Source organism: Pogoniulus pusillus, chromosome 29, assembly GCF_015220805.1.
Source record: "Pogoniulus pusillus isolate bPogPus1 chromosome 29, bPogPus1.pri, whole genome shotgun sequence".
NCBI classification, from domain to species: Eukaryota; Metazoa; Chordata; class Aves; order Piciformes; family Lybiidae; genus Pogoniulus; species Pogoniulus pusillus.
This window is the reverse complement of record NC_087292.1, coordinates 7,188,218-7,212,110: the sequence shown is the minus strand read 5'-3', so window position 1 is coordinate 7,212,110 and position 23,893 is coordinate 7,188,218. Positions and strand designations below refer to the sequence as shown.

Below are 23,893 nucleotides of genomic sequence, written 5' to 3'. Positions count from 1 at the left end.
TCACCTCCAGTGCTGAGCTTAATGCCAGTCACTGTGCCCATGCAAGTACTGACACATCTCTCCTCAAGCACCCATCCCTGGGGAGAGCTGGGCTCGGGGGCTCCACAGGAGGAACAAAGGTGGCAGCTCACCCTGTGGGCTTGGCTGCAGGGACAGGGACACTCACGTGTTGTTGACTATCTGCAGACGTTCTCCTTTCTTGAAGGACAAATCTGTTTCAGTCCGGGACTCATAGTCATAGAGGGCCACAAAGGTGGTGACGCCACCTGCAACAGAGAGCACTTAGGACAGGCACAGCCAGCTGTGCTGGGTGCCCCTTGCTGGGCACCCTTCTCTCCCATCATTCTCCCACCAGCCAACAAGACACAGATCCCCTCCCCTCCAGTTCAAAGGCCCTCAGAAGCAGGAGATGCCATCATCACAAGATGAAAGCAAAGGCAAACACCCAAAGACCCGACTGAGACCCTCCCAGTCCCACCAAGCCCCAACCCACACGGACCAGCCAGCGCCCCGGCACGCTGCGGTGAGGTGACCGTGTCAGAGGTGTTGAAGCCTCCAAAGAGCTTGGACTCGGCAGCCATGGTGCCAAAGTTGCGGCTGGGGGTGCGGTGGGCATTGTCGGGAGCTGCTGCCTTGCTGGGAGTCTGCGAGGCTGGGTAACCCCCATGGTGGGCATTGTCAGTGGGCTCCAGGCTGCGCCGGCGCTGGCTGGGGTCTTTGGGCTTGCTCTTGCTGCTCCCCATGGTCCTGGGCTGCAGGAGACAGACGCACATGCAGAGGGCTTCTCTGATTATGGTTATGATGAGGATTACTACGAGGCTTGCATGACAGATGCCTCACCACTAGGAAACAAAACAACCTCTGGAGCCTGCTCAAGCATCAGCTGCCAGGAAGCCTGCCCATCCTGCCCTTGCCCTGGGACACCATCGCCCCTCATTAACTCCCAGCCACCTCCCGCCTCACCACGGCTGCCAGCGAGACGCCAGGATCAGAGCTGCCGAGAGTGCTCCAGAAGAAAGGGGAAGCACGCTCAGCCGTGGGAGTGTGGAGGGAGCAGCAGGAAGCACGCTCAGCTGTGGGACTGCTCCAGCAGCAGAGGGAAGCATGCTCAGCTGTGGGACTGCTCCAGCAGCAGAGGGAAGCATGCTCAGCTGTGGGACTGCTCCAGCAGCAGAAGGAAGCATGCTCAGCTGTGGGAGCGTGGAGGGAGGGTGCTGAACACAGAGACCAGACTGGTGCTCCACAGTGTGGCTGCTCCAGGGCCAGGTACCTGCTGTGGGATGTAGTTCAGCACCCTAAGCAGTCACATTTCTTCCTACACTAGGGTTTCTACTAGGACATGGACAGCAGAAGACAAGACTCAGGCAAACATTCACAGATTTGGATTGCTCTGGCAGCAGAAACGTGGAGAACCCACAGCTGTGTCACTTTGCTTGCACAGGATGGAGATTTAAATGCTGAGAACGTTCCTGCAAAGTCCAAATCGTGCAGCAAATGGGAGAAAAGTTTAAATCAGGAGCAGTTTCAAGCAGTAGCAGCTAAGGACCAAGGGATCTTCTCTTTATATATACTCATGCCTGCCTTTCCACTCAAGATCATGCTCTATAAATACCTGCAAGGTAATGATATAAATGAAGGAAGGGAATTATTCACAGTCCCAAAGATGGCAGGATACCCAGCAGTGTCCTGAAGCTATGGAAGGAAATATTTAGGCTAGATCATGCATGGCAGAGGGGAAAAGGAGGTGAAGACAACCAGGGAGGAGAATATCTCTGATAAGAAAAAATAAGCTTAGAAGGAGTAGAAGAGGAAGTCACTGCCTGCAGGGTGCAGACCCAAATACATCCACCCACGAGGCTTTGTTGGGAGCTCAGCCTCACCCAGCAGATGGTTTTTCTAACCCAGCTTTTGAGAGAAGCTCAGGCCAGCCCCCATGAGTAGGGCCAGAGCCACAGGGCAGCTCGAGTTGCCTGCAGAGTCCTAGCATTGGTGGGTCAAAGCCTCTCAGCTCCTGCTGTGGAGACTCTTAAGGGTGCCAGACACAAGCTTTGCTCCCCTCCCCACAGTGAGGCCTTTGCCAAAGGACCCACTTGCATCTACTATCTTCCAGCTTTAAATTACACCAGCAGCATCCCATTCCACTCCCACGAAGGTTGGCTTCAGCTGCAACCATTCTGGCAGGATCAGACCCTGCCAGGGTTTAGGAACTGGAATAAACCGGGGTGGGTATGGCTATGGCAGCTGCTCCAGCAGGCAGCTGAGCTGTCCCTCCTCCTACACATGCAGGTGAAGAGGAGGAACTGATGCCTCAACCTGCCCCAGGACTCAGCTTACAGATGTCTGCCAGGCTTTGGGGGCCTTGGAGCAAAGGATGGTCAAACAGAAACTCTGTGCTTGTGAAACATCGCTGCTGGCAATCTCCTGGCAGCTCCCGTGGCAAAGGGGATCCATAAATAACTGCACTTTCAAAACCCTGGTGCAGGAGGTGCTAAAGCAGAACTGAGGGGGAAAGCAGGGTCTTGGAAAGGACAAGAAAAAATCCCAAGAGCTAAGGAAAATGAAGCTCCCCATGCCCCAACCAGCCCTTTGCTCACCTCTGCCCAGGGCTCTGGCACCCGCTGGCACCACCAGGATGGCAGTGGCAGCGTAGGGAGGAAAGGAGGGACACAGCAGGGCTGTGACCATGTGGCTTGTGACTGCCCACGCGACCATGAACAAGGGACACAGCCACTCAGAGTTTCCTCTGGAAACAGCACTTCCCCAGGCAGAAAAACAGCCTGTCTGGGGCAGGGGGGTTGGCAGCACCTTAGGTGTCCCCCCAGTGCACTCCAAGGGGCTGCCAGCCTGGCCCAGCAGCTCATGTCTCAGCACGCTAAGAAAAAACAGTGTAAATAGTTGATGCACCTTGAGATTAGTCAGGACTGGGACACACAAGTCTGAGGCTGGGTACCTCAGGCTCTTCCTCAGCATCTCCAAAGCCAGGGGGTCCTTGCCTTCACCCCTGTTAGATGTCCTCCAGGCACATCCTGGCCAGGGACACCACTGACTACAAGTTCATCCCTCCTTGTGTGGTGCTTTTGGGGAGGAAGGTCTCTCCAACACACATCCCAAGCTCCAGCTTGTGCCTGGCTGATAAACCCTCCTTGGCAAGGACTTCACTGGGTCTGTCCAGCTCAGCAGGACATGTTGCTCTGAGGGGCACAATACAGCCACTGGGCTTTGGCTGCAGAAGCCAAAGACAGGAGAGGAGGAGGAAGAGAAGGAGGAAGCACAAGCTCATGGTCTTCTGGGGAATGGACTGCAGAGCAGTGAGCCCTGCTGTGAGCTCTCCTGTTGCAAATGTCTTTGCATCTATATACTTGCACAGTTTTGATTTGGCCACTGCAAAATGTAGGCAGCCAACCCCAAAATGTGCCCAGAGGTACTGGCAGCCTCACACCAACCCCACTCTGACCCCCAGGTAACTCAGCCAATGTGACCGTAAGGTTTTAGCCCCGCTACTGTCTTGGGAAGGACATTCCCCATCTGCCCCTAGGGAGGTGAGAAGGGCTCAAGAAATCCCCTGCCGTCCTCATCAGTGCCCTGCCACCCCACATCAGTGTCCTGGCACCTGGTGAGAAAAGGGTGCAGATTCCTAGGGAAGCATGCAGAGGGTTGTGCAAGAGCCAGACAGAGGAGTTATTAATGGTGGCAGGAATGTGCTGCGAGCTCAAGTCCCTGGGGGAAGAGGGGTCACACACCAGCCCCTCCTGCCTCCTGCGGAGACAGGGATGAAACCCGCAGCTTTCTGGGAAGCCAAGGGGCAGAAAAGGAAGTGGGCGAACCCATTTCAGCTGGCTCCCAGCACAGCCCAGCAGCATCAATGGGAGCTGTGGGACAGCATCCCAGTGGCTGCATTGCAAAGAATACGCCGCCAGCGTTCAGCCCCGGCAGCCTGGCCGATGCTTGGCAGGATAATTCCCTACCCCCGCGCTTCTCACAGCTGACAGCGCTGGGACGGGGGGCTCAGCACCACTCCACATCCCCGCTTTGGGCAGGGCCTCCCCTCCCAAGGTCTGCACGGCGGCGGTGGGCTGGAGCATGGCCAGCGCTGCGAGGGATGCGAGGCGGCGGCGGGAGCAGCGTCCCTGCGGCGGGGATTAGCAGCCCGGGCACGTCGCAGCCGCAGGAGCTCCCCTGCTCCCGGCGCCGGGGTCAGTGCGGCGGCAGACGGCAGAGCACCGCGGTGACAGCGGCGAGGCCTCAGCTCGGCCCCCGCTCCCGGCTGCCCACGCCGAAGGAGCACCAGAGGACGGGACGGAGGGAGGGTTCTGCCTTCTGCCCTTGCACCCAGCACCCGACCCACCCGGGATGCTCAAGGGCCAAGTCCGGCCGGCACAGAGCACCTGGTACCCCGGACCCGAGACCGCCAGGAGGCTGGGAGGTTGTGCCTTTTCCTACATGGCTTCATTCACCATGGTCTCCGTCTGCAGGGCTGATGAAGAAGACTTACCGGCGCTTCCCGGCTACAGTCTCGCTGCGGGGTGGGGAGGGGCCGCCGGCGAAGTCAGCTCAGCTCCCGCTGCAGACTGAGAGACAGAAGGGACGTCAGCACCCACGGCAGCCTCCGCCGTCCCCACATCCCAACACCTATCCCCCCTGCGCCACAGTGCAGTACTCGGGGCTGTCACTGCCTTCCTCCTCCTCCTCCTCACTGTCCCTCCAGCGCGGGCCGGCAGTTCGCTCTGATCTCTCATGTGTTAAGACAATTCTCTGCTCTAGTTCATCAAATCCATCCAGAGACAGGAGAGGACGTGGCTGGAGCTGCCCTGAGTGATGTCCCGGGGTGAGGGTGAACAAGCACCCCTAGCCCACCCGGAGACTTTTCAGGGCAGAAGTGGAGCCGATCCCTCTGGCTACACCCTAGCAGTTCCAGTCCTGCTGCACCATGCAGGACAGCTGGGACTGGTGGCAAGGGAGGGTTGGCCACCAACCAGGGTACATGTCCCCAGGGATGAGAGTCACCTTCTGAATCCCCACCAGCACTGATGTGCAACAGCATGAGCCACACACAGGGCCCGGGAGCACCTCGTGCTGCTGAAGCCCTGACTCAGCCAGAAAAGCAAGTTTCACCCAGATTCTTCAGAAAGGACAAGTGTGTGTGATGGGGGGGTGAGGGGTGCACTTGGCAGCATCAGTGGCTTGGGGCAGCACTTCAGGTCAGAATCAAAGCAAGGCAGAGTCCTGCAGAGCTGGGACAGTCACCTACCTGACTCTGACACCCCTTCTAGCCCCCAGATCCTGCAGGAACTGCCCCTTCTCCTATCAAAAGTGAAACCTCTCTCTAGCCAACCCTGCTCAGCCAGTGCCAAGCAGAGTTGCAAGGTTGCCTGCTTGCTTGTCCCAGTGGGGACTCAGTCTCTGCAGCTCCTCCAGCTTCTGTCCTGTCAGGACAGTCTGAAAGAGCTGGGGCTGTGGAGTCTGGAGAAGAGGAGGCTCTGAGGTGACCTTCTTGTGGCCTTTCAGTATCTGAGGGGGCCTACAAAAAAGCTGGGGAAGGACTTTTCAGGATATCAGGGAGTGACAGGACTAGGGGGAACGGAGCAAAGCTGGAGATGGGTAGGTTCAGACTGGATGTGAGGAGGAAGTTGTTCAGCATGAGAATGGTAAGAGCCTGGAATGGGTCACCCAGGGAGGTGGTTAAGGCCCTGTCCTTGGAGGTGTTTAAGGCCAGACTGGATGGGGCTCTGGCCAGCCTGCTCTAGGGTAGGGTGTCCCTGTCCATGGCAGGAGGATTGGAACTAGATGATTCCTGTGGTCTCTTCCAACCCTGACTGATTTTATGACTCTCAGCCCTGAGCAGCACTCTAACAGGCTCCTGCCCTGGCATGAGCCCAGGTTTCATGTCTCATCAGAAGGAACACCTGAGATGGATGGGGACAGGGTGGGCAGGTTTTTGCTTCCCTGCCATTCGACCCTGTTGGAAGCAAGCCTCGAAGTCAGACCAGCCACAACCTCCTGTCTTTATTTCCTCAGCCACCAAGGTGTAGCCAGGAGAGGGCTTGTACAGAGACAACAGAAGGGCAAAGAGCCTATGCTCCCCAAACACTGCCCACTGCCATCACAGCCTCCCCTGCCTCAGCTGCCCTGACCCTCTAAGCCTGGGCATTACCCAGGTGACAATGTGCAGCCCCACAGAACACATATCAGGCTTGTTGTATAACAAACACCATGGCTGGGATGGTGGAAAACCAACAAGCAAACCTCCACAGGGTAACAGAATCCCAGAGTGGTGAGGATCGGAAGGGCCCTCAAACTTAGTTCAACTCCCGCTGCTAAAGCAGGGTCACCCACAGCAGGTTGCCCAGGATCACAATGTTCAGGTGGGTTTGGAATCTCTCCAGAGAAGGAGACTCCACAACTTCTCTGGGCAGCCTGCTCCAGGGCTCCTGCACCCTCAAAGCTAAGAAGTTTGTCCTTATGTCAGCACAACGCCAGGCAGCTGCCCCATGTCCCTCTCACCAGAGGGACACCTGAGAGGGTGGCTGCCAGGCATAAGACATGCCACACCACTGCTTTATTTGACGGCCTACTCTTTCCCCTTGCTAATAAGTTTTGTCACTATTTTTAGTGCGTTTGATTGGGATAATAAGCAGAGGCTGATTGACAGCTCCTTAAGCCTTTGAATGGTTTGTAATTTGTACTTGACTAATATTCACCAGCAATAATTGCACAGCGGGATGGGGAGGGGGGAGCTGCAGTCTCAACTCCAGGCTGCAGCACATACAAATAAGGCTGTGCTGTGTACACACGTGGTGCCCGTGCCCCCCCTTACCCCACCCCAGCCTGCGCACACTGCGCCACCCAGGCCCCTGGGCACACGCTGAGAGGCCATGGCTACGTTTAAACAAAACAGGTCTGAAAAAGCCACTAGGGAGACCCAAATGCATCTCTGAACCCGGGGTTGGTGAAGTGTAAGGTCTGCCAAAAGGGGCAAGTCCTCACATGGCTGCCAGGAGGATGGATGCACTCACATGCTCATGCCCCCAGGTTTAGGAATTCGGTGGCTGAGTGGCTGCTCCAGCACAGCCTGGTGCACTGTGGCACAACCCTGCTGCCCACTCCATAGAAATACTGCGATTCTAGCCGGTGCATTACTGGCATGGCCACAGTGGCGCTTGAGCACCCTGAAGCAGTGCCAGTCCCATGTGCGGTCAGGTTCTGCATTCGGCTCTTCCCAGCTCCCCGCTTCCTCCCCAGACAGCAGCTGGGCTGAGTGGCAGCTGGAGAGGAGGGTGCCAGGGCAGAGGCCACAACAAGGAGAGAGCCCCAGCAAGAGCGCCCCCCCCACCTCCGAAAGCAATTAAAAATGAAGCACACTCAGCTGCACAACTCAGCTCGGATCAGATCACGGCACACGAGGCAGCGGCACCCCCGGCCTCCCCCGCCGGCGCTGGAAACGCTGCCTGACCCACCCAGCATCCCCACCCAGCATCCATGCTTCTCCAACAGCCCTGTCCCCAGGGTTTATCCACCCCTCACCCCCCTCAAAAATTAGCTGGCAAGCTGAGACGCAGAAAGAGGCTCGATGTCCTGCCCTACCTCCCCAGGGCAGAGATGCCCCAGACAGCAGAGGGGATCTGTTGCTCTCCAGCGGGTCCTGCTCCCGCTGCCTTCCGCTGCGCCCGCATCGCTCAAGGATACAATGGCCGTGGCAAGGCCAGGCTGATAGGGGGCTGGCGGCGGAGCGGGAAGCGATCTTATCTGCTTTGCAAAGACACCAACAAAAGACACTGATTGGGAGCAGACAAAACACAGTAGCGCGGATTCTGCCAGGCAGAACCTTGGGAAACGCCGCGATGGGCTGGAGCCCAACCCGAGCCTTGGAGAGAGAGATGTCTCCAGCAGAAAAGGCTCTGCCCTTGGGGCTGCTGAGGAGCTGGGTGGGTACCGAGTGGCACCGGCAGCAGACGGGATGGGGTGGGTGCTGGATAAGAGGTGGGCGAGGGGTCTGGGGCACCAGCACTCACCCGCAGGCGGGGCGAGCTGAGCCACGTCCGCGGTCGCACGGCCCCAGCAAGATGAATAATGGTGACTGTCTCAGGGCAGACTGAAAAATGAAGTGAGCAGGAGGGTGGACGAGACAAAGCAGCCCTACAGCACCCAGCCGGCGGCAGCAGGCACTGGGGACGGGAAGGAACAGAGAACAACGATGTCAAACCCACCCTCCTCAGCCCCCTTTGCACACAACTGCCCTGATCCCAGCAGGACCAGGATCTAGCCAGGGCATATCCAAGCAGGACAAACAGGATCCACCACAAGGTGGGCTACTAGAAACAGACTGGATGCAGGTGTGTAGCCAAGAGCTAAAAGGCATTTTGCCATCTCTGATGTCCCCCTGCACAGGTAGCAAGAAGAAGTGGCAGTGGTGCCTCGCAATAGTGGCACTTAGTGAGACCAACACCCTATCAAGCCACAGACCGTGAATTGCTGCTTGGTTGGCACCACCACAATCATGGCAAGGTGGTACCTGAACAGGTAGCATCCCAGCACCTCATCCCCTCCTGTTGTTGCCCCTTGCTCCCTCTCCACATCTGGGGAGGAAATCCAGCCCCGGACACAATCCCACAGCAGTTTTCGCCTTGGTCTCAGGGGATGCTTTGGGTTTTGCCTTTTCCCACAGCAAGCATCACAGCTTGGGGGGCAGCTAAGGACAGCACAGCCCCCAGTGCTTTGGGGAAAGCCTCACTGCCCTGACTCACCCACCATCTCCTGCTGCCTCTCAAATACACCAGGTCATTCTGTCCTCCATGCAAAAAAGCCATTCCAGTCCCCTGCCCTGTGCCATCAGGCTTCCTCAGTATGAGGTGGGAATGCAGAGGCACATCTCTGCCAGGCTGGGACTAGTCCTGCTGCAGTGAGCCCTAGGTGCTGGTTATAAAGGAGGAGCTGCTCCCCCCAAGCCCTGCAAACCAGACTTTGATGCTGCAGCTCCTCTCCCTGCCTGGCTGACGCTATGAAGGCATGTCTGGGTCGTGCCTCCATCCCTTCTCCTCTGCAAGGACACTCACTCCTCAGCTGCACTGATTCCTAGAGCAAAGAGTGAAGTGGAAATGCCGAATTCATTTCTCAGCTCCAATTGGGGGACTAAGCTGTGAGCAGTGCCCCCAGTGCCTACTCCAGCTTTACCCAGTGATGTGCACATTGAAGACATCTGAGTTAGGGCACCCAGCCCTCCCCTGGCCACCCCCAGCTCATGGAAACCTCTTCCAGATGCAAGGAATCACTGGTGGAGGGGAGGGCAGCACAGCTGCTGTGCAGAGCCAGCTACTTGCTCCCCACATATGTAATTCCCAGCCCCTCCCATCCGACCCTGTCAACTCCCGTTAAATTTAAAACCATCTTAATTAAAGCTCCACAGCCTGAGCTTGCAGAGGCCAGTGGGTCACGAAAGGGGAAAGGATAATTAAATCAACCATCCAAATTCCCCCTGCTAAGCATGGGGGAGCGTCATGGTCAGGAGTGATGCAAAACGCCTGTGAAAGACATGTCAAAACAGAGATTTTGAGAAGCCATAACAAACCCCTGAGACACACAAATGCAGGTTCTGGATCTTGGTCTGGTCAGGAAACCGGGAAACACCAGACACATGCAGAGAGCTCCAAGCTCTCCGCACTATCACAGCGCCAGCCCCTTGCCGGGCAGGTTTTGGCTTGCTGAGGTGATGGGCAGCAAGCTCTGGCACCACTAGCAGCTGTTCACAGCTGCCAGCAGTGGCCCTTGCCACCCTGAAACTAGGTGAGGGCAAGGGCAGCTCAGCAGTGGGTGCCCCACCAGACCATCTTGCATAAGGCTGGAGAGAAAACACCACAAGCCTTAACTCCCCGAAGTGACACAACCAGTGGGATGTGCAGATAGATGTGCTCACCGGCTTGAAGTGTGCTTAAAACACACCCGGGTTTAAGCCAGTGGGGGTGGCTCTTAATCTAGAGTGTTGGGGTTTAAGTCTTTTTCTGCCCCACGGGCTGGGAGAAGGGAAAGAGGCCATTGGCACACCGTGTCAGATCCCTACCAAGGCATTGCAGCAGACCTGGGGACCTGCAGGGCCATCTCTTCAGCCCCTCAGTGTGCAGATGGCAGCAGCCTGGACTGACCCACTGTGATGCTCACCCTGAGAGCTGGGAGCTGGCAAAGCTCCACACGGTCCCAGCTTCCTCCAATGCACCTGGTTCGTATTCCATCACTGAGCAGCATGGAGAGCTCCAGAGAGAGCTGGCTACTGCCTTTCCTGACCAGCACCCCACTCCCCAGTATCACCCAGTGCTGTATGGTGTGGTGGGTGCTGTAAGGGAGCTGCAGCCCCTTACAGAGAGCTGCACAAGGAGTTGCTGCTGCAACAAAGGCAGCCAGCAGGGCCCCATTTCTCATTTCTAACTCAAAACTTCAGACTCCTGCAGCTCCACTAGCCCCCCATGCCCTGGTCCAAAGGAGACCCCTTGGGTTCAAGGCACTGCTGAGGGAGCGTTTGGGGTCAGGGAGGACATGAAAGTTGATTGGAGGCTCCTGAAGTCTCCCCTGTCCTGTTACCCATGCACAAACACTTTGGAAGAGCTCAGGGACAGGTGGACAACACACATGTCCTGATGCTTGCACTCACGTAAGAAAGGGAAGCCAAGATCCAAGGGGGAAAGAGGAGCTCCTTGGTTCCCAGTCAGTACTACATCTTCCATCCCTTCCTGCACTGCAGGAGCATCCTGGCAACTAGATACAAGGAGAAAAAACCTCCCCACCATAAGGGTGGTCCCAAGGGTAGGATCTCCTATAGGAGATGCTCAGAGCTGTGACAGTCTGCAGCCTGACCTTGTTGGTGTGGCTCTGGGTCACAGTATGGATTCCTCTTGGTGCCTCCCAGCTTGACTCAGCCTGCACTTCCAGTATTCCCACCAGGACAGCAGCTAAAGCCAGGAATTTCCCAACCAGCTCCAGCAAATGCTTTCCAAAGGCACACAAAGCCTTTGGCCTATGTTAACCTGAAGGTAGCCTCTTCCAGGCAGGTGATGAGGGCACTGCTCTTCACCTGCCAACTCCAGGACAGTGAAACAGAAAGGAAATGCTTCCAAGGTCAGGAGTGCCTGCAGGGCAGGGGAGTATGGATGTTGAGCAGGGGAGCACCAATGTCAAGCTGGGTCAGCACTGGGAGCTGGACCTCCTGCCATCGAGTCTGCATGGAGCCATGGGGTGATACTTCCTCTAAAGAGCCCTCCAGCTCAGCACTAGGAGTTCAGTGCCCCCCAAAATGTAGTTTTAATGCTAGCCCCCAGGCATGCTGGCATCCAGTTGCTCCCACCAGTTACCACCTGATTTCCCAGCTTCCCATGGCCCCATCACATCAGCACTGCTCCCACCCAGGACAAGAGATTGGCCCCATCGCAGCGGGTGAGAGAGATGTGGCAACACACTCAAGAAGGGATGATTTCTGTTCCTCATTTCTGTAGGGCCTCTCCCAGCACAGCCAGCCTGGGGCTGCAAGAAATGGAGTTTGCTTCTGCTTTCTGGAAAGGGACATCTGGTCTCCGTGTTCTCTGGGGATGGCCATGGCACAGCACCCAGCCAGTCCTGGGCCTGGCTCCTGAGCAAGGGGCAGGTGGCAGTGAGAGGCTGATGTGACTCACAGGTGGCTCAGATCCGGCCAAAACTGTGTTGCTGGCTGAGTGTGCCTCAGCTCCAGGGCTGCCACACCCAACAGCACCCCACAGCAACTTCACCCCCAGGTGACGACGTCAGCACAGGCAGGTGGCAAATCTCCAGGGCAGGAGGGGGAAGGGGGGCAAGGAACACTCAGGAGGCAGAAAGTCTCTGGATCGGAGCAAGTCGCAACCACCCCTGGCCACGCTGGCGTCACTGCTAAAACATTTGCAGTTCATAAGAAACCAGCCCAGCCAGTCCAGCCAGGAGAGGAGCTCCCCTGGGCTCCCCTGGCCCGCCAGAACTCGAGCTGAGCCCCAACAGCCCTGCAAGGGGGTCCTGCAGGTCCTCCACAGCAAACAACCTCCCAGCAAGCCTCCTGACATGAAACGGGAACTGAAGCATTCACTGGTGAAAAAGGGAAAAGGCAGGCAGGGTATCTGCAGCCCCCCCTCAAGCCCCGTGGGGTCAGGCATCGCCCTGCTACTGGCTGGGAACCAGAGAGGCTGGGAATGACATGTGCTGGGTTCACTGCAATGGGAGGGTATGAAAGAGAAGCAAAGCAGAAGCCAAGGGTCTTCTATCAGCCACTTCTAACACTTCCCACTTCACAGACCCCTGAACGGTTTCAAGCAAAGAGGCAGGACCCCACACAACAAATTTATGCTGATTCTTGGCTTATCTCCCCAGGTTACTCTGGACCTCCGGGGGCATCTGCTTGACACAAGCCATATGCTCTGGGAGCTGTGGGGCCACCAGCTCTAATGCATACATGCTATGAACGCGTGGGTCAAGGCTGGGTGATCAGGATCGGCCTCCAGCAATGCATGCTCCTGCTTTCAGCCTTGTGAGCACGGCTGTAATAGAAGCAGCTCCCACAGCAGAGGGCACAGCCCTGGAACGTGGCTCTTTACTCAGCACTGTAAAGCCTCACGCCAAGGCATTACCCAGGGAGTCTGGACATTGCCGATGGCAGAGCCTTGAGCGATGCTGGTCCCCACAGCCACTCCCATCTGCACCACCAAAACAAAGCAGCTCGCTCAGGATGCGTCAGACGAAGCAACCAGGGAGGGTCTTAAGGGGTGAACTGAACCCAGCTAGCCCTGGACAGCATCTCCATGACCAAAATGCCGTGGCTGTTTCCCCAAGCTGTTCCTGGGGTGAGCAGGATGCTCAACAACTCCAGTGGAGATTCTGGGAGAGGAGTCGGCTGGGAGGTGAAGCCTCAGACGAAGCTTGCTATCAACAGCCCGAGAAGATGAAAAACAAAGAAAAACGCTGAGCTGGTGTCTTTTATCCCTGTCACTCCTGAAGGCAGAGCCGGGCTGCGCACACCTCCCAGCTCCACACACCTCCTGGCCCTGCCCGCTCGCTGCCGTGGTGGTGGAGAGCAGAGACAGGCTGTGGGCGAGGTGGATGGCACCAGCCCGAGCTGCAGGTGGACCTTGCACCCTCCCTGGCATCTCTCCTGCCGTCACTCGTGCTGCTCTTCCTACACTAAATAACCACCCCAAGCTGGAGCTGTCTCGCTCTGCCCTGCAGAGCCTGCAGGGACAGGATGAAAGGACAAAGAGACGAAGGCAGGAAGCAATGAAGGGAAGAAGGAACAAAATGCATCTCCTCTGCTCTTCTCACCTGTGGCTCAGAGTGGCTTCGGCAGAACCCACCCAGCCCCTGGCACAAGAGCTGTCCCCATCCCCAAAGCACCAAGAAGGGCTCAGATTAGGGTATGTGCACATGCGAGCACTAAGCCACACACCGCCCTGCACCTGGGCAGGCAGCCCCCATGTGCTGCTTCCCTTCCCCAGCTCCAGCCACGCACCAGTTCCACACTTCCAAACTCAACTACCTGTGCTGTTGGAGCATGAAACCAACCTTGGCTGCAGAGACTTCTGTAGCTACCTATGCACCATTCTGTGCCCCATGCCACCCTCCCTGCCCAGCACAGTGGGTGCTCGACTACAGCTCCCCTGCAGCTTCCCAATCCCTTCCCCAGCACTGCCAACACTCATCTGATGGGCAGGGGAAGAAAAGGGCCTGGGTGAGGAGGGAGCAACTCCAAAGCCTTTCTGTGTTGGGTTGTATTTTTTCAGAAGTCAGCAAGTGCATGCTTCCACCCCGAGACCATCCAGAGCTGAGAACGGTAGAGCCTGACCCTGCTGCCACCAGTGCCACCACAAAACCACCAAGCCATGAGGGCTGGTTTCAGCCAAGGAAGTTGGTGCCCAGCTGGGTCACAGTCTGGGGAAGAAGACCTTGAAAACAACATCTGAGGGACTGTGGGTGAGCATTCGATGGTGGCACTTCATGGAGATCAGACTCTATTTGCCCCACCTAAGGAAAAGCTTTGTCCATGGAGCATGCACAGTGCAAAGCAGGGCAGCTGTGGCAGAAGAGGGGGAAACTGAGGCACACACTCAGTGTAAAAACTCTCCAACCTCCAACGGCAACCTCCCAGGTGCTCCTGGGGGAAACTGAGCCACACAATGCTCCTTAGCAGGGGGGGAAGTGAAACGGAGCAGTGAAACCCAGGCACAGTGCTGCACTTCTACTCCAAATTCCTGCTAAGGAGTGCTCCAAGGGCAGATTCTTTTAGGATTAGCTTAGCATCAACCTGCCCTCAGCCTGCTGCCCCAAACTGGGACACAGCCTGGGACAGGGGACAATGCATGGGAAGGGGCAAGTGGCTCAGGACAAGCTAGACTTTGAGGTTAACCTTACCCATGGTGGAAGGGGTAATGCAGCAGTGAGCTGTCCCCTCACTGCCCAGGTTTTTGGTGGCCAAGACTGCCAACACGGTGAGGAAAGATGGGAGCAGCCAGGCTGGGTGGAAGCTATTTTTGCAGCAGGCAGTCAGATTTTCCTCCATCCATACAGCCCTAATGCAGTGGGCTCAGGGACAGATGAAACCTCATGGTCATGGAAGCAAAGACCACAAGAGGTCAAGCCCAGGACAGGAATGGGAAACTTGGGGCCAGCCTTTGGGACTTGTGGGGAAGGAAGCGCAGCAGAGTCCGAGTCACAAGTGTCCCCATGTCACTTGTGGGAAGTGGTGCTGAACCAGCAAAACCCGCTCACCTTTGCTGTGGACCTCAAAATCACCCCAGTACTTTCCCTAGGCACACCAGGCTGCACATCTTGCCCACACCTCTGCTGGTTTCCCAGCTGAGAGGCAAGGGCAGCCCCACTACACCTCCCACCCCTTTCTTCTATTTTTGCCTTAAACACCCAGGGGGTTCTGTTCCCAAAGCCCTCCAGATGCACCCCTCAATCCCGCACACCAGCCTACCAGTACTTTGGATGATGCATCTCCACCAAGACCACCTGCAGACAAAAGGTTTGGGCAGATTTCTTTAAGGTCTGACTTAAAATCAGCAATAAGCCCCCTCGTGTCCAGAGGCCAACGCCCCGCAGTATCTCCCAGCCCTCGCACACACCTCTCTGCTGCGCAGCCAGGGCAGCCAGGAGATCTGTAGCCTGCAGGGAAGTCAGCACAAGACGCAGATTTGCAGGTCCTGGTTCCTGGCCCAGGTTCAAACCGCATTTGTTCCTGAAATCTGTTTCAGGGCTTTCTTCTCAAAGCTTGTGTGTGCAGAGGCATGTGCAAAGCAGCACCGGCTCCTGCTGCAGCCAGAGCTGAGGTCATCTGTGCCAACACAGGGCCAGGCTGGGGGCTTGGGTGCACCCAAGCACCGACCACAGCCCACGCTGATGTACCGTGCTCAGCCGGTTCGTTATAACCCTCTTGCCCTCCCGAGCACACAACACACTGCGCTGTCTCACAGCTTCTTGCCCATTCCAAAGACGAAGGCCCAAGGCATGGCTGCTTCTCTGAGGCTTGCTCCAAAACAGCCCCAGACACGCTGCACATTTTTTTCTGATGGGCAGAAATTTCAGCCAGAGTCAAGCCCTAGGGCAGTTGATCTCCACCCCCTGCACCTACAGACAGCCAAAAAGAGGAGTTTGGGCTGGAAGGGGCAACAATCCACACCGCTGCCCCAGAACAGCCAGGCTAGGATGGCTATCTCCAGCCACAAGTCCAAGCTGCTCTCCAGGAATGGAACTGAAGGGATTCCTCCCGCACTGCGCAGCGCGGGGACAAGCCGGGGCCGGTTCCCGCAGCTGATGGGATGCACGTTGGACACGTCTCTGGGGAGGGATGCGGAGTGCTGCGGAAGTGAGCTCAAATGGGAAATTGTGCCGAGAGATAAAGAAACAAGTTGGAAACCGAGCCGCAAAACAGACAGTACAGGAAACAATAGCACTTCTGATAGGCTCTCAAATTCCCCCCCTGCTGCCCCGGCGATGCCAGGAGTACGGCTTCGTCCCCGTGATCCTTGAGGGTTTCTCCACCTTTAGACACACTAGGAGGAGGTGCGGACTGCTCACACTCCTACCTTTCCTCTTTCAAGGCCTTACAGACTTTTGCTGGGAAGTCACGGGCAGAGTCCTTCAGGTCTCTGTAGATAAGAGTGTTAATTCTCCTTCAAAGACCAGGTGCAATCCTGAGCTCAGTAGCAGGGAGAGGCAGATGGGACTTAGGAGGCATGGGAGCCTCGTGATCCACCCCTTTCTCACCTCAGTGAGCCCAGCAAAATGATGTGGCATCCCAGAAGCTGCCCACACTGCTAAAGGTCATTCCTACCTCAGGACCGCTGATGCCCCCTCCATGACACCAAGACAGCAAAGGAACCTCTTGTCTCTGAGGCAGTTTCCACGTACGTTGCTCACCACAAAACACAGTTCTCTCGGTCTTGACTCCCTGTCCAAGGGGTGGGACAGCCCTTTCTGCCTCCCTGTGGTACTTCCACGATTTTCCATCACTCTGGCACAGAGTCATTAAAAGGCAAAGCTATCGCTAGGGCATCTCCATCACACAGGGAGCACTGCAAGGCCACTAACGATCGAAACAGGGAACATTGGACTTCCCTCAGCTGCTGCTGAGCCAGCCCATAAATAACCTCTTCTCCAAAAAAATCCTGGGGCTGCGTTCTGGCCAAGCTACGGAGGCAGGTGTTCGGAGAAGCCTCTGCCCTGCTGCTCTCCGGTCAAAGCGTGGAACCAGGAACCGACCCTCGATCTCTCAAGCAAAGGTGCCCTCCTCTGACAAACGAGCATTAGCTGGCTAATGATTACAGAGACGCGGTTCCCCGGGGAGCCAGCACACCAGCCTTGTCTCAGAGACACCAAAAGGCCAAGGATCTGCCACGGGCCAGATCCTGAGCCAGCACAAAGTGTTGCAGACAGCACAGGACAGCCCGGAATTAGCGTCTCCAGCTGCAGCAGCAGCCCCACAGCAGTGACAGCAAAAAAGGGTATCGCTTTTAAAGTGCAAGACTGCCGATATCCCCTTGCCTGTCGCCATCCCCACATCTCCCTGGAGAGCCCTGCCAGCCCCTCACTCGTTTGACCTGTGTGTGCTACACGGGGGGCCCAGGCACGTGTCGAGCTGCTAGGTGCTGAGCTGGCTCTCCAAGCCTGGCAAGGACAAACAGCTTTCCACCATTAACAGCTGGACCTTGGGAGGGCTTGTCATGACTTCGCTCTCCCACCTGCATGTTTGTCACTGCTGTATCTCCTCGTCTGAGGGGGACAAAGCCCTCCAGCTCCTCTGCGGAGCACTCACGGGGCAGGAGGAAGAAAAATTAAGTCTTTTGTTGCCACCTTCCTACAGCTCAGTTTGTGTGTGGTACTGCTGGGTACATGTTGTCCTGGCCATGGCCCCGCTGCACAGAGCAATGCCAGCCTCAAGCAGGAGCTTGCCTCAGGACCCTCCCAGGGCTCTGCACCCTTCACTGCTCCCAAGTCCCAATGCAATGGGGCCTGTCCTGGGGGATCCCCAGGCTGAAGTGAGCAATCACATCATGCTCCTTCCTTTGCATTGCTCCTGGGGAGCCAGGAGGATGGGTGAACCAGCGGTACACACTGGGTAACACAACCCACTGTCACCTTTACTGCTGCTCAGCAGTATGTGGACCAGGACCAGGATCAGTTACCTCCTGGCCTCAAGTCCAGGGGCCTGAGTGTTGAGGTGAGGAAGGGCTAAGAGAGGAATGTGCTATGCAGGGCCAGCAAAATGCAGTGAGATGCAGGAGATCCCCACTCACCTCTCTCAGATCTTGCAGTAGGCTGCACAGCTCCCCAAGACAATGCTCGGCACCAGACAAGACCATGTCAGGGGCAGTGCCACGAGATGCCACCTCCTCTCCAGCCCCTGTCCTCAGCACACAGAGTCCTATGCAGTGGGCTCTAGCCCCATAGGTTGTCCCCCTGTGCCCAGCTGGCATCAGGACGGTGAACATCCTGCCTGAGCTCCCAAGCAGTAAGCAGGTGTAGAATCCCATCCCTAAAACAGTGGGGCTCAACACAAATCCCACGATGCTCTGCACGGGGGCTGTGAAAGGGATAGTGGTGACATGCCAGTGCCATTGCTCACAGCCACATACGAGGGTTGGATCTCCCAAGATGCGATGGGGGAACTTCCCGGCTTTTAATCAGGCAATGCGGGGCTCTGCAGCCCCCCAGAAACTGGATGCAGACAACCTTGGCAAGGGGGAAGGCAAGGAGCCCGGCTGGACACAGCTCTCCAGGCCAGAGGGCTGGACACCAGCCTCAGAATCACCGGTGAGCAAACACGGCAAGGAAAGAGGATCAGGAGACATCAAAGCAGGGGGGCGATGAATATTTCATGTCCTGGCCTACATACAGCCCGTCTCTCCCCGCCCTGCACTCCCGGGGGTCCCCCCCGGCCCCTGATCACAACAAAGGGGACTTGCAGACAGGCGGGGCCGCTCCGCCAGACCCCCTCGGCCGCCCCGCCGGACCCTCGGCATCCTCGTCTGGACCTGTATCTGCCCCAATAGACAGTGTCAGCCCCATAACTGACACACCAGTTCACGTGCATCCGCCGCTGGACCCACTGTCAGTCCCCCTAACCCCACAGCCAAGCCCCCCGAAACCCATAGCCAGACCGCGAGCATCCCTGCCGGGACCCACAGCCAGCTCACCGGGCTGCGGGCAGCCCCTGCTGCCGGACCCACAGCCACAGCACCGGAGCTTGGGGCATCCTCGGCTGGCCCCACAGTCCCCTCGCCAAACTGCCAGCATACCTCATCGGACCCGTAACCAGTTGACCGGCTGTGGGCATTCCCGCATCGGCTCCACTGCGGGACCCCGCCGGACCCCACTGTCTGATCGCGGACATCTCCCGCCGGACTCCACGGGCGGATCCCGGGTATTGCCCGCCGGACCCCGGCCACCCCCCACGAGCTCCACAGCGGGACGTGCCCCACCAGACCCCACGGGCAGACCGTAGCCATCCCCGGCGCGCCGTCGCCCGCTTACCTCCCGCCTGTCCGCGCAGTGGGGCCGGCCCCTCCGCTCGCCTCCAGCGCTCGGCCCTGGCTTTGTTTCCGCGCCGGGGGCGCGGCCGCCGCCCCCCACCGCCGCCGCCGCCGCCGCGCTGGGTGCCCGCACCGGACAGGGCCGAGCCGGGCTGAGCAGAGCCGGGTCGGGCGCTCAGGGCTGCGCCGCCGGCAGCAGCATCGCGCAGCGCCGCGGACCCAACGCGCTGCCGCCTCGCCCGCCCCCGCTCACCCCTTCTCCGGGGCGGGGGGGGACACGCACGGGGAGGGGAGAGGGAAAAAAAGAGGAATATGGCAGCAAACCGGAAACGGCGGATGGGGGAGAACAGCAGCAGCAGCCCCTCCCCTCCGCCGTTTTTTTTAAGGGAGACGGCTCCGGGCAGCCGGGCTCTGCGCCGCCCCCGCCCCGGGCTCTGCCGGGCGCACCTCGGCCCGCGGCGCGGGGGAACCGCCTGGTCGCACCGGGGACACTCGTGGGAGCTGCGGCCGCAGTCCCCCGAGCGCGTCTGTAGCTGCGCGGCCCCGCAAGCGAGAGACTGGGGGGGAGTCCCAGCCGAGGCGGCGCTCCGAGCTCCGGTGGGGTTGTGTTTACCCGGGGACGGGGGCTTTTACGAGGGCAGTTATTCGCAGACGGTTTAGCCCCGTTTAGTTTGGGGGCATCGGTCCGACACGGGGCGGGTGACTGGGACAAACACTCTCCTGTCGCGTTCTGCGCTTCAATCTGTTCGTTCCCGTTCCCAGAAAGGACACTTCACTGTTCCAGGGGGCTGCAATTCATGTTCCCCCGTCTGTGAAGTCAGGAGGCAAAACCTCAGCGCTGAGAAACAGGGAAGTATCAACCACGTCCTAGGCACCCCTGGGGAGTCTCGGGCAGCCCTGGGGTCCTTCGGAGGCGGCACCGTCACGACCTGTTGACCGCACTTCGTCTTTGGGTTAAAACGCCCCTGCAGCCAGTGACACGTTCCTGGAGTGCCTAGTTTCCCCTTGGCAGCACTGCCCCAAGCAGGTCCCCCGGAGTCCTGCTTGGGCAGGTGGGCACAGGCAGACAGTTCCAGTCCTCCCTCCCCTCCGCACCTGCCCCTTTCCGAACCAGGAGGAGGAGGAAAATGCCCCATCAGTGAGCTGTGCAAAACGGGCTCAGGGCTTAGCTGGGCACCCGTTGGGTCTGCTCAACGAGCTCTGCAGCACTCACAGCCCTCCCAGTTCCCCCATTAGCGATCTGCTAAGGTCTTCCCTGTCCCTGATCCCGCAGGAAGAGATGGAGTGAAACAGTCTGCTCCTCAAACCCACTGTTTTGTGCGGTGTTTGGCTGCTCATGGGCTGTATTTCCACATCCAGCACCATCTCTGTCACTCCCTGCCACCCTTTCGACCAACCCTTGCAGTCACTCGGCAGGGATTTCTGACAGCCTTGTTGCTCGGTGGCAAGACCTGACACTTCAGAAAGAAACTGGGAAGGTCACAAGCTTCAAGGAACTACGTGGTGGAGTTTTCCTTTCTGTTTCCTCCACCCCCCTCTTGCCTCCTTCTTTTGAGTTATTAAAGAGTTATTTCCCATGACAGCGGCGAAGGCCAGCGAGTCCATGAGTCACCGGGAACGCGCAGTCACGCACACGCCGATCCATCACCCCCGGCCAGCACAGCCGAGGGGCCCTTCCCTGGGAGGAGCTTCCCCCTGATAAGGTCCCTACATCTGGGCAGGGCCTGACGCTTCCCCTCCCGCCTTTCTCTCCTATCTTTTTCTCCTGTTTTTCCCCTCCTGACTTTGGTCTCTCTTCTAGCACCGGGATGGTTTGGCTCCCTGCACACCCGTGGGGCAGCTGCTGCTGGTGAGCAGCTGGGTTGAGGGTAGCAGCCCTCCTTGGTTCTTTCCGAAGCATCCAACTACAGCTGAGTTTGTGCTGAGGCTTTCTGGTGGTGTTGATTCATAGCCACTCCCTTGGCTATCTGGCCACTGTGAGGGTGTGTGTGGGGAGAGAGCCCTCAACCTAGCATCCAAGAGAGGATTCAGGAATTAACTGCATGGCACTGGGCAGCCCTGGGATTCTGCTCTGTGTGTTCACACCTCGATACTTAGGTCATATCTTGGGGCAAAGAGGGGGTTACACTGATGCCAGGGGTACACTGATGCCTGCGGTCCCCCATGCCTTCCCCTACTGTGCCTGCAGACGCTCCCCTCTCCCTTCCCATCCCAGGAGCTCCCACAGCCTTAGAGATGGTGTGAGGAGCCACTGCTGGAGGTGAACAGGGACTCAGCCCCAGCCCCAGGGGAGCTGGTTGGGATGACTCAGCCTCCACTGGATCCAGACCCAAAGCTAAGATGCAATTATAACTTATAAATATTTGAATTTTGTTTTCCTCTTTTGCAATCACCTCCTTCTCCATGGGCTGTCCCATGATCATCAGTTCCACCTCCAGTGGTGCTGGGCTGTGGCTGGAAGGCACCATGTCTCTTAACATGCTGGATGGAGTCCACCACATCAGCTCTTCTTCTTCAAGGATGCCAATATGCAAAGTTAAAATGGCAAATAGAGACTCTCTAAAGCCAGGCTCTTATCTTCTGGGCTTGGATTCAGGAATGTGCCCTCACAGGACTCTGACATGAAACACACGGTGCTGGTGATAATGTGATTGCAGACCATCCACACTTCAGCAACCCAGCACACCTCAGTGAATGCCTGCAGTCTCACTGTCCTTTCCCTGCTGCCCTACTCCAAGTATTTGTCTCCCAAAAGCCTGGTCCACAATTATTTTTCTTACCCAGCTAGGGAGTTCAGTTTCTTCACTGAAATTTATTTTCTTGAGGTAGTTCTTTCTCTTCACTTTCAGCATTGATAAAACCCACCCTGGGCAGAGGAAGATGGTTACAGAAACTGAAAACCAGCAACTTTCAAACTGAAAAGAAGTAGCACTGCATATTTCTGGTGGCTCCGTTTTTACAGCATGTCTGGAAATGATAACCTAACGTGAAATCAAGACGTGCTCAGGTGTTTCTGTGCTGTCTTGCTGACCTTTACCCAAGTTTCATCAGGGAAAAGAAGAACAAGGGTTGGGAGACTACAGGCAGAAGGCAGAGTGCTGTCACCTCATGAGCAGGTCAGCCCATGGCTCCTTGACCTCTGAGGTTGCAGATCAAACTGCCCCACAGGGTTCCTGAAGCCTTCCTGAGAGCGGGGTGCTTTTGGGACTCAGTAATTGATCCCAGCCCCCTACCTCCTCGGTGTGGCTGTGGGTTTACAACAACACATCTATTCATCTGCAGCCAGATTTATTTTTAAGCATCCCCTTGGCAAGCATGAATGAGTTCTGCCTGATGGGTTCCGCTCCCGAGGCTAGCTGCATTTTGCTCACTGCAAATCCCAGATTTATTTGCACGAATTATTTACTATGAATAGTGGGATGGCTGCGTTTGAGATGCTGGACAGACACCGAAGCAGCCACAGCTCTCCCCCTGAGATCACTAAGCTTCACAAGCCTGCACACAGTGAGTGTGCGATGGCAAACGATCAGCACCAGCAACCCCATCAGGGAAGCTGCAGTTAGGAGCTGATTTACTGAGGAGGATTGACCAGAAGAGCTCCTGCAGCATGAGCCATTTGGCAATATTTCATGGTGGAAACACTCATTCTGGCCCTTCTCTCCCACAATGAACTGCAGGAGCCGAGCAGCAAATGCCAGCATCCCGCAGGTTGCAGGATGTGATGGGACAGCTGAGCAGAAGCCACCAGGAGGGCTCAGGACTTGTCGTGTCTCTCAGTGTGGTGACAATCCACCCTGCAAAAGGAAGCCTTAACCCCAGTGCTGAGGAGGCCCCAGCCAGGAAGCGTTGCTGCAAAATTCCCTGGCAGAAAGGACCACGGGGAAACCACCGACTGGGTGATGTGCAAATATGTGATAAGGAGGCACCGAGTTCAGCAGCTTGTGGGGGGAAATTATCTGCATGTTCAACAGAGGCACAACATTCCCCACTGGGTTTCTTACTGCTGAAACACAACACGTTGGTGCAATCCCAGTTAGGTATCTCGGAGTAGCTCATTTGGGAAAAAAATCTGTCACTTTCTGCTGCTTGCCACAGCTCAGGTGAAAAAGCCACAGGCAGAGTTTCCCAGCAGTGGAAATTTGTTTTCTTGGCCAGTTTTCGTATCAGTACAAAAGAGCAGTTGAGAAAAGCCCACACAAGCATGTCCAGATGGGATCTACAGCTCTTGTTCCAGCTAACAGAGCAGTGGAGGGATGACTGTCCAGCATAAACCTCTGGTGGCCATATGAAGGTGACCCTGCCCAGGAGGCTGTGGTGGCAGAGCAGCCCAGGCAGTCTCCCAGCCAGTAACCCACTGCTCACTGGCCTGCAAATGGCTGAAGCCTGCTCCAGGCAGGGCCAAAGCAGACACAAGGGTGTTTCCCCTTAATCATCCTTCAAGTGAGGGATGGGCTCAGGAGGCCAAAGTCTGACTATAAAGAATTTAAACCATATGATGTTTGGATCCATGCTCAGTTTAAAGTGAGCTTAGGAAGGGGGAGGTAGGAAGCAGAAATGAAAAAACTCACTTGAAAACTGCTCCTTCTGTGATCTCCTTCACCACAGAGGCCTGATGCTTGGGAACACTTTGGCCACCCAAAGGAGCTGCCACAGCAGCACAAGGAGAAACTCTGTAGGAACCACAGCCACAAGGACCCCCTTCTCATGGCTCTCGTGGTCCAGCCATTGCAACTCCAGTGCAAGCCCACCCAGCACGTGTTGCTGTGCAAGAGTTGCCCTCAGGAAGCCAGAAGGACAAGACCCTGTAAGCCCCATGCCAGCAGCATGTCTCCAGCTTGGCCTGTGCTGCCAGAGTGGAGGCACAAACTGCAGCAAGGAGTTTCTGG

At 57.0% G+C, this 23,893-nt stretch overlaps 1 protein-coding gene across 3 annotated transcripts in view; it reads right to left on the bottom strand.

Annotated features, from left to right (window-relative positions):
* The window catches only part of SRC (SRC proto-oncogene, non-receptor tyrosine kinase), a 30,204-nt gene extending 11,117 nt beyond the window's left edge, over positions 1–19,087 (bottom strand). For 2 of the 3 annotated variants that reach the window (XM_064167367.1, XM_064167368.1), the window contains exons 1-2: positions 500–960; positions 167–266 (exon numbers count right to left, since the gene is read on the bottom strand). In XM_064167367.1, coding sequence (XP_064023437.1) covers positions 167–266; positions 500–773 — 374 coding nt within the window. In that variant the 5' untranslated portion in view covers positions 774–960. Of the gene's footprint in view, positions 1–166; positions 267–499; positions 961–4,492; positions 4,569–19,008 lie in introns of those variants that run through there. The other variant, XM_064167369.1, reaches the window with a different exon arrangement.
* Between the last annotated feature and the right edge of the window lie 4,806 nt (positions 19,088–23,893).